The sequence below is a fragment of the Miniopterus natalensis genome, chromosome 13, assembly GCF_054644295.1.
Source record: "Miniopterus natalensis isolate mMinNat1 chromosome 13, mMinNat1.hap1, whole genome shotgun sequence".
Lineage (NCBI taxonomy): Eukaryota > Metazoa > Chordata > Mammalia > Chiroptera > Miniopteridae > Miniopterus > Miniopterus natalensis.
In genome coordinates, this window is record NC_142093.1 from 5,967,569 (window position 1) to 5,981,853 (window position 14,285).

Here is a 14,285-nt window from a genome sequence, read left to right on the forward strand (position 1 = left end):
GTCTACTATCTGAAGTTCCAGAAGAAATAAGATTTGTAGTAAGGAAATAATTTTTCATTAAAAAAAATTAACTTCCTATTAAATACTGTGGGTTTTCAGTTTGGAGGAAAAAGAAAATGAAGATTTATATATCAACTATTTCTTGTTCTTCTTGTCTAGCTAGAAAGGAGTTACCAGGTATTTCCAATAACAAACACAAATTCCCATGTGGTCAAAGCGACCAGTTTAAAGACAGAACAACAACTCCAAGCGACACAGTGCCTGACACCTCACAGGTGCCCAATAGCTGCTGGCCAGCAGCAGAGTAGAGCTCTTCATTTAGGATTGGTACTTGGAACTGACCAGGAAAAGAGCCAAGGCTAGGGAAATCATGAACTGCTTCTTTAGTCTAAATGGAATTACTGAAATTATTTTACATCAGTTGTTCATGATAACCATAATGAACATGATAACCAGAAATAGGAATAAGCAAATATTCACATTCAAATCAACTTGCTTCTGTTATGGAAGGGAGATGACACAAACAAAGTTTTAATATCTACAAAGAAAAAATAATCTGAAATCTCTGAAACTTGAATAGAAGCTAATTTTTCCTTTTATTGGTCATTTATGCATTTGCACTTTAAAAATTAAGATTATAAAAGACTTCTTTTTCCTATTTTATATACTTGACATATATATTCACAGAAGAGTTTTAAAAGTTACCTCATGCTTTGAGGGGTGAGCAGGATAAACTGTCTGAAACGCTGGGAATCGGCCATCTTGAGTATCATGTCCATCGCGATCCTCCGGTTAACCATGTCCTGAAGAACAAAGCAGAGGTTAGGGGCCCTGTTGTGTCAATCGAGTTGGCTCCTGCAAAGCCCTGGATTTTTATCCAGGGACCATCCAGTACTTCGCGTCTGATGCCACGCACAGGAAGATAATATCCAGAACCGTCAGGGGCAAACAGCTGAGTGCAGCTATCTTCCGGGTCATTTCTACAGTGAAAGTGTTTGTAAGTATAGTTCCCTCCCAAAAACATGCTTGGCAACTTAAATAATGAAAAAATATTCAAAAGACACGACTGTTACAGAATGAAGCTAATCTGTACCGTAACAGTCACTCAGGAGAACAGTATCAAAAGTGACTAGCTGCAAACTTATTAAGTCTCTCAAATTTGTCCTCAATGATTAATTAGGGCGTTTTAAAAACTCTGCCTGCCTCCTTCACCTTCTACAATTTGTACAATGTGAACCAATTTGAATTTACAGACCAATTTCTCAATTAAGTCTTTAAAATAAGTTAAACAGTACATCGGTGTATAGAAAAAGAATGTTTAGTTATAACAGGTTTTGAAATGAAATGAATTAAACTGTGTGATTACATTTTCTGAATTAAATAACAGAAAAGAAAAACGACCAAAGTACACCTCCCGCCCTTGAAAGCTCCTGGAAGTTGAAAACACAGACAGAGGAATGCATATATTTCTAAAGGACTACTGGAAACCGTGCGTGGCGGTCGGTACAGTCTGCTGGTTTAGAAAGTGGGCTTTGGGGGCAGACAGGGGACCCACATCCTGCCTACATTGCCCAGTGGCTCGCCTGATATAAATTCTTCCATCAGGCATATCTGCAAAGTAATCTAATGTAAAATTAACAAAAATAAACAGAGCTTGCACAAGTGGAATACTGTCCTTTAAAAACACTGCCCCAGGAGGCCTATCATTTAATAGGAAAGCTGCCAGCGCACCAAAACAAAATTTATTCGGGTCCTTTGCACTGGTTCTCAGAACCTGGGTACACTTATCTGAATAATTTCAATGGGGCAAACTGCCATTCTGATTAAGACCCTCTAAACTTCTGAAAGAGAACAAAGTTGTTCTGAATTAAATATGACAAATAAGATGGGTGACAGGACTGCTAATGGTATTGGGACAAAAACAATGCAGGAAAGAACAATCGCCTTCTAAGATTTGTGAATTAGCTCTGAAAGCAATTCTCAGAGGAACTTCTAGCTAATTATAAGCAATGATATCACAAGGAAAACTGACACCTGAAAGATTATACAGCACTCACAAGTATAAATTCTGACTCATGAATAAGCATTTTCTAGATGCTTATTATGGGCTAGGCATTAGGAGGTAGGAACATGATGAAGACAGTTTATAACCTCAAAAAGATTACAATTTTGGTGGGACATTCAGACAGAAGAGGGACTGAAGCAGAATGAAAAAATATATAGATATAAAATACATAACATATTTTATAATATAAGACACAAAACAACAGTATGAGTTACTGTAAGGTAATGCCGAGGGAGCTCTGAGAAGTTCCTAATCCTGCCTGGCAGGTAGAAGTCAGGAAAGCCACATAAAGGTGACATCTGAACCAAATCTTGAGAGAGGAGTAACATGTGACATACCACGAAGAAGGGCACAAACAGAGGCACAGTGTTTGGAAAACCACACACATGAAGGGCCCCAAAGTTACCCTACAGAGTTAACATTTATCCCAAGTAGGACAACTAACCAAGGAAGAGTTCTAAACAACTGAGTGGCCAAAATCCAATTTATTTTAGAAACACACAACTGGCAAAATAGTGAAAAGGGGACTGAAGGAGCACGGTAAAAATAGAGAACCGCTTCCATACAACACACACGTCCACCACCCCACCCCCAAATTAGAGAATGTAAAACTTAGCACTACCATGTAGACATCGAACTCGTCCAGACATCTGAAAGGAGACTCGGCAATGGACCAGAGGGAGAGAATGAAGCACACGGTGGAGAAGGAGCGCTCGCCTCCAGATAAGGCTCTCATGTCGTTGAAAGTTGCTCTGTTTCCCTCTCCCGGCTGCACCTTGAGTGAGTTAACAAAAAAAGGTAGAGAAAAAGGCATTATTAAACTCTTTACAAAAAGCCTGCCTGGCATTAGAAAGAATGGTTTATAGTTTAAAATAATGCAAAAGGACAATATCATTTAGTCATGTGGACATGACATCAATGCCATTTAAAACATTTTACAGAAAAACAATGAGCTATACAACAGTGGCTTTTACTTTATTGTGAGAAAATCTAATTGGAAACATTTTTTCACCAGAGTTGGATCTAACATACCAAAATTCCAAAGGCTTAATAATAAATAAAATGCCCAAGTTGAGGCAAATATTAGTGATTAAAATAATCTGAACCAGCCTCCCTGGCACTGTTATAGATCCCCTCCCCACCTCTCCAGCTTTACTGAGATAAAATTGACATGTAACATTGTGCGAGTTTAAGGTGTACAAGGTGATGATTTGATATACGTATACATATGTTGTGAGTAATTATTACCACAATAAGGTTAGTTAACATATCCATCAATTCACAGTTGCCTTTTTTGGTGGTGAGAATTTTTGAGATCTACTCTCTGAGCAACTTTCGAAAGTACACCATACAGTATTTACTGTTAATTACAGCCGTCATTCTGTACTGGCATAAAAACAGGCCACAGACCAATGGAACAGAATGGAGAGCTCAGAAATAAACCTATGCATATACGGTCAACTAATATTTGATAAAAGAGCCTAGAACACACATGGGCAAAGGGTATAATCTCCTCAACAAATGGTGCAGGAAAAACTGGACATCCACATGCAAAAGAATGAAACTGAACCTGTGTCTTATACCACTCACAAAAACTAACTCAGAGCGAGTGAAGGACTCAAACAGGAGACCTGAAAACTTCTAGAAGAAAACACAGGGAAGAACCCATTTATCTCACATAGCTTGTGCCCCCTGACCCCCGTCACCTGTTTCCCCCAGGCCCCTGCGCCTGGCACCTACCATTCCACTGCTTCCGTGAGTTTGGCTGTTGCATTCTACAGAAGTTATACCATATAGTATTTGTCTTTCTCTGTGTGACTTATTTCAATTAACACAATATCTTGAGGTCCACCCATGCTGTCGCATGAGCGTCAATTCCCTTTCCTTTTTATGGCTGAATAATATTCCTGTGTGTGTGTATGTGTATCACATTTCCTTTATCCATTCATCTGTCAGCGGACACTTAGGTCGTTTCCGTGTCTAGGCTACTTAGGCTAATGCTGCAATGAACACGGGGATGCAGATGTGATTTCATTTCCTCTGGATATATACCCAAGGCTTGTGCTTTTGATGTCAAATCCAAATTATCATTTCTGAGACCAATATCAAGGAGCGTCTTCCCTATGTTTTCTTCTAGGAGAAGATTTCAACCTGTGTTGAAAGCTGCAATAAGCAAGAAGGGTGACTGCTTCCAAGTTTGTTCTTTTTTCCTCACGATGGCTTTGGCTATTCAGGGTCTTTTACAGTTCAGCACAAATTTTAGGATTGTTTTTTTCTATTTCTAAGAGCAATGCCATTGGAATCTAGATAGGGATTGGATTGAATCTATTCAGGCTTTGGAAAGTATGGATATTTTAACAATATTAATACTTCTGATCCATGAACACGGGTATCTTTCCATTTATCTGTGTTGTCTTCAATCTTTCACCAATGAGTCATAGTTTTCAGCATAGAGATCTTTCACCTCCTTGGTTAAATTTACTCTGAAATAGTTTACTGTTTTTGATGCTACTGTGAATGGGATTGTTTTATTTCTTTTTTCAAACATTTATAAGGGCTAAGGTAATCTTTTGTCACTTGAATTCCAGTGACATCTAGTGGTTAAACTGCTTTAAGAGTAATTACTGCACGTCAAAAAGACACAGGACTGACTTAAACAGGCTCACACTAGCCAAAGAATACAACAGCAATGAACCAGAATTCCTGAAATCTCTTTGAGAAACTCCCCTTTGATAAGTAAGGGTTCCTGGACCAATAAGCTAGCAATTAATAAAACGAAGAGCACTCTGTCACAAATTCCTCTAAGTATTAAAGTGGAAGTTATACTTATGGCAACTAAAATGAGTAAGCACGTATTTGAAATTTTTTCTCCAATTATTTAGAGTGGGTAGTTGCTCTTGACCTCCTGACTATAGAATTTTTTTTTTTTTTAAAAGTATTTATTGATTTTTTAGAGAGAGAGGAAGGGAGAGGGATAGAGAGTTAGAAACATCAATGAGAAAGAAACATCATCGGTTGGCTGCCTCCTGCACCGCCCCCCCCCCCAGGGGATGGAGCCCACAACCCAGCCACATGCCCTGACTGGGAACTGAACCGTGATCCCCTGGTTCCTCAGCTGATGCTCAACCACTTAGACACACTGGCCGGGCCTGACTATACAATTTTTAACGTATATTCAATGCATGTGGCTATGCATCTTTTCTTGGTCTCCTATAGTGAGACCAGAGAAAATGGACCTTCTATACTGTCCCATATAATTTAAAAAAGAAACCAATGGAGTAGAAAGAGAAGGTAAACACATGTCACTGAAATAAAATTCCTAATTTTCATCATAAGAAAAAAATGTAGTTGTTTGGGGGGAAAATTTTTTTTTAATTAAAAAAAAAATACAATAGCAGCTTTAGCCAATAAGGTCAATTTAATTTTCAACGCTTTGGCAAAGCACCTCCTAATAATTAACACACAAAGTTAAGATACTTACTGATATAGTAAGGGTTTCGTTCTTATGGTCAAAATTCATTTTTCCGCAATAGGCCCGCTGGGATAATAAGTTGTCAAAGTACAATTTGCATCGTAAAGTCAAACACCTTGAAATAAAAAATTGGGCACATTAAGAAAAATATAAAGATACAGAAGTGTCTATTCAGCATGATCTTTAAACCAGCATGTAAGACCAGACAGAAACATGCCAAAACGTTAACACTGCTTGGCAATTTTGTAGGTGGAATTTTAGGTGATTTCCCCCCAACCCCACCTTTATACTTCATCTATCTCTACGTTTTTACCACAAACATCTATAAAATGAAAAGATGGCATCTCACATTTAATATATCCCATGGCACTAGCCAGTCCACAAGGATTTATGAATCCATCACCCTAATACATACATCGGGTACTTGAGAGGACTGGCTCTGGCAGTGTTGATAATGGATAGAAGACCTAGTCGTCTGCCTGTCTCCTCTCAACTGTCTAGCAGCAGAAAGAAAGGGGAAGGGCAACCTCCTCCTCGCTGCGCATCTGCAGCGCCTTACCCACCGCCTGGCACAACGCAAACTCCCCACCCCACCGCTATTTGTAGGGCAGCGTTCTACTGTCAGGAGACTTTCCCCTCTTCTTCACTTCTTCACTACCCACCTTTCTATTTATCAGGCTGGAATCACAGACTCTTATTTCAGTCACTGGGTTACCAACTATTACTGTCCTTATTTAGTTTGATCTTCAAATTGTCCCAGATTTCACCAATAGGAGCCCCTCAATTTGCCCTCTATGTTCTTTTATCAAGACTCCACATTTTCTGAGCACTTCCTTACTTTCTAGCATAGCCAGAGGCCCATCTGTACTTTCCCTGCCCAGCCTGGAATCAGCCTTTTCTCCAAGGAGCCTTGATTCCTCCTGGGTGGGGAATGGTATTTACCAAGGAAGATCTAGGTGATAGGTGACTGGCTATTTTTCTTAATATTTTTGCTCCTTAATGAGTCTAAGGTTCATTTCTTCAGAGTATCTATCATTTATGGTTTTCTTCCCTAATTTCCTTCCTAAATGGCATTAAATCTCCACACTGGAAAATACTGACAGCCTGAGCTGTTTTTTTCTTGTGCCACAGCAACCACTATTGGTTGGTTTTCAGAATTTTCTGTTAATTTTTTTCTTTCAATACTGATATATATGTTTCAATGGCTTCCACTCATGGGATGTCTAAAAGAGACTTTCCTCATAAAATGGCAAGGTTCTCCAGTGTAAAGAGATAAATAATTTTTAAAACCTGATCATTCTTATTCTACTCCTAACATTGCGCAAACAATATAAAACATATCAAAGTAATCAACTACAAGACCAATACTTTCATAGAAAATACTTTAAATACATATTTTCTGGAAAATGATAAAAAACAAATCCTACTGCTTCTGGAAAAGATGCAGTACTATGCATGGGATTTTCCCTTCTGCCTGAAACAAATAAAAAACTAGACAAAATGAGTAAAACAAGAGTTTTCAGACTCTGGGCATCAGGCAGCATAGGCAGTTCCAGCGAAAATGACCCCCAAAGATGGGAAACAAACTAGCCCTACGGGTGCCCCAACTGCTACTTATGGAACAATAAAGGCGGGGTGGAACCTGAGTGGAGCCCGGGGTTTCCCTCTTTGAGGACGCAGAGCTAGGCGTCTGGGGGGGCCAAGGAGTCTGTAGTTCACAAGGCGGAGTCTGCCGGAGAAAGTGCAGCACAGGGAGCGCTCTAGAGGACCCAGGGAGGTGCCTCAGGTCTCACCGGGTACTCCACTCATGTGAGGGTACCACCCAGGGCGGGGAGAGAAGCACCCAGAATAAGCAGAAGTAATTCCAGGTCGCCCAGAGCCAGGAACTGTCCACATTCCCACTGGCCAGGGCGGAAAACCTTTTAACTCGCAAGATATCAGTGTTCTAAGAAGAACACTGCTTCACAGGTAGGAAAAAATTAGTACTCGACTAAAGGCTGCTCTGGTCCCACCTAACAAAATTTAAAAGCAGCCTCAAAAGGATAAAAGTAAATCCTTTTTAACCTAATAACATGTTCATGAAACTGAAACTCAGTTAAGTAATATGGTCAAACATGTAAAGCCTATTTCTCCTGATGGCTTTATCTGAATTTCCATGCATATACTAGAACTGGATACATTTTTTTAATTTCTATAGTTTTAAGATTATAGAGTTTGGGGTATAAAGACAGGTAGAAAGTGTGTGACTGAGGGAATGCCTCTGGGGAAAATAGAGGGTAAGTGTAAAGACTAGGGCTGCCTTGGATCCAAGCACATCAGGGTCATCCCTACCTTTAAATGGTCTTCTGGTTTATTTCTGTTGCTTGTGATTTTCGCTGGGGTCATTTATCCCTGAGAGTCTGTACATTTCTGTGTAAGTTAATAATATTCATTCACACAACCAATATATACCAAGTTCCTACTATATTTCAGGTACTGTAGTAGGTACTGGAGATACAGCAGTAAACAGATATTCTGCATCCATTAAACTACAAGCTACACCATTCTTATTGATCGTGGTAACTCAACTGAGATACTGCCCCAACAGGTCCCGTCAAAAACGTGTATCCCTTAAGAAAGTGCAATGTCAGAGAGTGAAAGAGGCTGTTTCAGAACCAATGAGCTCCCATTCGAAGGACCTTTCAGGCAGTCAGTGACCAGGCACCTATGAAGGATCTAGTAAAGGATACATACTGGAGTGGAAGAGCTGGAAGATCACTATAAAGGGCATTTCAAATGCAGAATTCCCTGATTAAGTTAGACGGTCCTGAGCACCAGCTGACAAGGTAAGCACAGGAGGCTCTTCACTAATTGAATCATGTCAAGCTCTTTTAATTTCAATATTTATAAGGGATAAATAAAAACAAAGAAAATCTAAAAATGTATATGTGGTAATATTTTTTTAATGCACTTACCTTCTAAATTGTTGGTATGTTTTGTATCTATAGGTCATTATTTCTTCCAGTAATTTAATAAACCTTTTTAAAGTCTTTACTTTAGTATCCAGATCAAGGTAGGTTTCTCTTGCTTCTTGGTACTGCCTATTTTATGAACAAAATATTAAGTAAATAAATGCTATTCAAAGAAACATGAAAAAGTAAAATCTTAAATATATTTAGTGGAAAAGAACAGGGAGCACAAGGAGTGCTGAGGGCCCAGCACCAGCAGATTTCCACAATCCACTACCAGCATGAGCGTGTCTGCCCTGACGGGAAGAGTGGGTAGCCCGGCTGGGCAGGAATGAAGTCCAGCCCTAGAATGGGCAGAGAAAGCACAGAAGGAAAGTGTGCAGGTGGGGGGCAGAGGTGGCAGACCTTAGAGAATGCCAACAAATATACACCAGCAATCCCTTCTAAACGTGAAGGGATCACACTGGGAGGCAAGGGGTGTTTCCCTTAGTGACAGACACCAATGTGGGAACAGAGAAACAGAGAAATTAGGATTCCTCCAGCCCCCGATCCCTGCAGAACAAGACAAAGTCAAAACGGCAGAGAAGGCACGGCTGCTCAGAAGCGCTGTTACTGACAACAGCTGTTGCTATAGAAAGGGAGAGAGAGCTCCTGACAAAGTATGAAAGGCAACCGGAGCCAAGGCTTCCACAGCTACCCACCCACGCTCCTTCAAATGCCCAGTCCAGGACAGTCCAACTAATTCAAAAATGAGCAACAAAACAGGCACAAGCATAGCATCCATACAAAGACGGGGGGGCATGGGAGGGAGCTGGCAAAGGAAGAGCAGCAGAACTCCCCCTACAGAAAAAGAAAACTTATTAGAACAATGATGCCACAAAACAGATTGAAAACTGTGACCAAATACCATGAATTAAAACAAAACAAATGCTACCAGGAAGGAAGAGCTGACAGCAGAAACGAAAGGGCAGAAAGACAGACAGGTAGCCGACAGACGGTGGTAACATGATAGGTGGTGAAGTGAGAACTTGCAGCTCTCAAGGCAGGAGGCAGGTTAGACCAAAAAAAAAAAAAAAGAAGAACAAAGATAAGACAAAATAAGTTAGAGGGTGACGCAAAGGCGCAAACACAAAACAGAAAACACACTGAGGAGCACAGAACAGAAATGAGCAAAGCAAACAAATCGGGAAAACAGATAAAACAGTCAGACAAAATACAGAGAGAAGACAAAAGATAATATCCAACACGTGCCTAAATAAAGGCCTCAGAAAGAAAACTGAACAACAGAAGGGAAAATATTTAAAAGTAAAATACAAGAAAACTAAGAAATAAGAGTTAAATCTCCAGGCTAAAAAATTACACAGTACCAAGGGAAAGGACCACAGAATCTGACATGCTAGACAAGCTACAGGATAGGACTTGGTAGACAAGTGCTATCACAAACAAATACTCAAGAGACAAGGCGCTTTACATTAGGCTAAACTACTCTTCAATTCAAAGTTAAGACAAATAGTTCTGAAAATGCAAAAACACAAAAAATATTATTCATGTAGCCATTCTTAAGGAAACAACTAGCGGACAAACAACTTTTCAATGGCTGCAGAGCCATTTGGAAAAAGATAAAATACATTCCTCACACCCAAAATATTCACAGGATGATGAAAAAGAATATTAAAAGTTCACAGAAAAAGAAATAAATGGTCCTTCAGACAAAAAAGTTCAACCACACTTAATATTTAAGCAAAATACAAAATGGCATTACACCGAGGTTTGTTTTCTGGAGGGGAAAATCTACCCATCAGCAAAAAGCATATTAGGATGAACACACACTGTTTATGCTCTAGGGAAACAAGCCCTCTAATACACTGCCGATGGGGGTACAAATTAAATACAATCCCTAGAAATAAATAAATACATACATACATACATACATACATATATACATACATACATAAAAAACCTGAATACATATAAAATGACACAAGTACACAATTATTTATTATGTACCACCATATATAATAGCAAAAGATTCAACTGAAACTCAACTACCCATCAATAGGGGATGGTTAAACACTCTGGAACAATGAAGAAATGTCCAAAATACTGTATCCCATTAAGTCAAAGCAAGCAACCTGTAGAAGAGTTTATATAGTATCTCTGCAGGGATAAAAACCAGTCACCTGACTTTACACTTGCATACAGAAACACTGAAGGCATATATAATCATAGGAAAAAAGGGAATGAAGATGGGAAGAGGAAAGACATTTTTTATTGTATCTTACATTGTATTTTTTAAACAGAGGTATTAGCTACTTTAAAGAAAAACTTATTATTTTTGTTTTCCAATGTTTTTGAAAACAGAATTGAGATCACTGCTGTTCCCACCTTTTTTTTAAAATAAGAAAAGTTCTTCATAAAGGCCACAGCTGCAATTTTCTATTACAATCATTATCCTACAGCTGTACACGGTTCTAATTTTTCACTGTTATAAACAATGCCGCAATAAACACGTCCAAGTAATTATTTTTCTATTTTTGGATTATAAGAACAAAATTACTTGGCCAAACTAAAACTGTTGAAGGCATCTGGCATAACCTGCCTTCATGTTTTTTAGAAACACTAATATCTAACATACTACGAATCCTATGTGTTCTGTCTATTATGGATTATCTCATTTAATATTAACAACAACCCCATAAGGGAAATACTACAATTATACCCATTTTATAGATGAGAAAATTAAGATTCAGAGAGATGGGATAATAAGGAGATAACACAATTGCAATTCAAACTGAGGTGCTCTTGCTTCAGAACCTGCGCTCTAACTATATCAGAGCTTCCATTTTTATGTAGTATAAAAATATCCATTTCACTGAGATCTAACTGACATGAAGTGCTTTTTTCTCTCGATATATATGAAAATGGCCTTAATTGTTTTGACTTGCATTTCTCTGACTACTTGTGAAGCTGAACAATTTCATGTCTATATGAATAGTATAGGTATAAAGATGACATTTATGTTAAAATATTCTGTAATAAATTTTGCAATAATTTAAAAGGAAAAAAGTTAGTCTAATATTAACAATACACATATGAAAAACCAGTTTAGCTATAAACTATATGCCACAGCAACATTTGGTCCAAATTTAAGATTTACATGTAAACATAATATCGTAGAAAAGCTACCAACCACTTACCTCATTATTTCCTCTCGATCTCCATGACTAGCATGTTCGGCCTGGATCTTTTGTCTTAATCTATTAATTTCTTTGTCTAGAATTGATGCAGACTTTTTTACTTCTATCCGTTCTGGGCAGATTTGTCTTGCTTGTGACATTTTCTCCTAAGATAACAGATGTTTAATATCTTTAAAACTCTTCTTTGAGATAACAATTCATTGTACTACTAGTGCTAAAATAGGCAAAGTAAAATTCTAAACTTATCTTTACAAAATATATTTTAATTACACTTGGTATCAATGTTAATTCTCTAAGCTTTATATTGAGAATAAAGTAGTCATTATAAATCTTTGAGAGAAAATTACACTACTGTGCACATCTTTAATAATTTGTAAGACCTCCATAGCTTCTAAAGAAACAAGTTTCAAGTGGTACTTATGAAAAGTTTGCCCCCCAGGGCACCGAGGTCAAATGTAGATTTCTGTGCACTTTAGGATAGACCCTGAAAACCAAATAGTACTGAAAACTCAAACAAAAAGACCCTCATGTTTGTAAAATATTAAAAAACTCAAAGCACTTTTACACATATACTTATTTTACGCTTACTACATTCCGTGTAAGTATTAAATAAGGCAATGGATTACAGAGTTTCAATCATCTCCTAAGATCTATAAAGGCAAAGTTGGGATACATCTAGTCAGACCAAGGTTGCTTTCAACTAATCTCCAAAACCAGGGCTGCTGCTTACAGCTGTCAGCAGGGATGCCCAGGAAGCAGGAGCAGAACTGCAGCGCAGCCCAGTCCCAGGTACTCAGAGGCAGGGATGACTTTCCTGACACAGGGCTGCTGTCTACCTGCCACACTAGGCACCCAAGGAGCTATATGAGCTGAGAGGGAGTGCCCTTCTCCAGATGGCTCAGGGCACGATGCCGGCCTGCAGCAGTCCTGCCGAAAGTCCTCTTTGTGTTGGTCTATTTAAGTCCCCACACACCGAGGGTCCCCAAGCCTCTTTTTCCCGATTCACCAAAACAGCTGTTACTTTATACGAAACAGATATTCATCAGAGAACTTGTCTATGTTTGGAAACATGACATCAAGGAAAATGTACTTTAAAAATCAGGACTAAGGTTGTAAACAAAAACGTAAAACAAAATATGATGGATAACCTCTAGCTCTTTTTCTTTCATATCCAGCTCTCTCTTCTTTTTATTTAAAGTATTCAAGTGTTCTCTTTGTTTTTCTTCATAATGCCGCTTCCCTCGTTTTTGGTTATCCACTTCAGAATCAGCAAGGTTTAATTCATCCTGTGTGAAGAAAGCCAAAATAATCTCTAACGGAAACATTGTTTTAAAGAAAACTACCAGCACAGCTATAAAACTGTCAACTCCATAAAGCAGACAGGACTATGCTGCTTCAAGACACAAGTGTGAGAGTTCATATCCAGATGTGTCTGAACAGAAGTGAGGAGTCACATTCAAACTCTTACATGAAGTCTCCAGATATTATGGTGCTTTCAACTTTACTTTGGCAAACAAGGTAGTTTGTGGGAAGCCACATTAGCCCGGTGAAAGGTTTAGATGATATATGCATTCAGACATTAATTATGGCAGCTTTCTCAATGATCTACAAAGCAATTACATTATCATCGATTTGGACATTTTTACAAAATACACAGATTTCTAGACTCCACCTTTGGAGATTTTATTTTAGGTCTAGAATCCCCAAATCTCAATGTTTTAAATGGCTCTTGATTTAAGAAGCACCAAAGTAAGTTTAGATTCTCAGAGGGCTTGTTTTTTTGTTCTTTTGGTTTGATCCACAAACAAATGTTTAGAGCAGCTTTATTGGTAATAGCCCCAAACTGGAAACCCATGTCCATCAATAGGTAAACGAAAAACAAATTATGGTATGTCAAACACAACGGAATGCTACTTGGTAATACAAAGGAATGAATTATTGATTCAGGTAAAAATATGGATGATTACCATAATAAAAAAGAGTAACTTACATCCCACTCACTCTTTCTTTCAAACTATAAACAGTGTATACATTACGTGCTAGACTGTGTGTGTTAGGTTCTAAAAAATGTCAAACTGCAAAGAAGAAACAGTACATAATGTGTGATTCCAAAATTCTAGAAAATGTGCAGACTATAGGAACAGAAAGCAGATTGACAGCTGCCTGGGGACAAGGGGCAGGGAGTAGGGAGGGAGAGATGACAAAGGGGCATGAGGAAACTTTGAGCATGGAGGACATGTTCTTTTTTCTAACTGTGAGGTTTTACAGGTATACACACGTAAAAATTTATGAAATCAAACATTTTATATGTGTATTTATTATACATCAGTTATATCTCAATAAAACTGTTTTTAAAAGGCTCCTGATTTAAGAGCCACCAAATTAAATTTTAGTTTGCTTATCTGTTTTTTGAGCCTAGCACTGCTCATTTACACTCTGATTATAATGTTCAGCCTTAAGAGTCAGTTATAAACAGAGAAAGGAACAAATACAAACCAAAAGAGCAACTACAGCATCACACAGGACAATATATGGAGATATCCCCCAAAAGAAAACAGGTATCTAAATACTGAAAATATTTACCTCACATAATGGAGGATTTT

General features: G+C 38.3%; 1 protein-coding gene across 2 annotated transcripts in view; it reads right to left on the bottom strand.

Annotated features, from left to right (window-relative positions):
• SMC6 (structural maintenance of chromosomes 6) overlaps positions 1-14,285 on the bottom strand; it is a 54,930-nt gene that overhangs the window by 1,821 nt on the left and 38,824 nt on the right. Inside the window, exons 21-26 of one of the 2 annotated variants that reach the window (XM_087823363.1) lie at positions 12,831-12,968; positions 11,683-11,828; positions 8,492-8,617; positions 5,547-5,652; positions 2,688-2,840; positions 706-803 (exon numbers count right to left, since the gene is read on the bottom strand). In XM_087823363.1, coding sequence (XP_087679489.1) covers positions 706-803; positions 2,688-2,840; positions 5,547-5,652; positions 8,492-8,617; positions 11,683-11,828; positions 12,831-12,968 — 767 coding nt within the window. Of the gene's footprint in view, positions 1-705; positions 804-2,687; positions 2,841-5,546; positions 5,653-7,868; positions 7,947-8,491; positions 8,618-11,682; positions 11,829-12,830; positions 12,969-14,285 lie in introns of those variants that run through there. The other variant, XR_015715509.1, reaches the window with a different exon arrangement.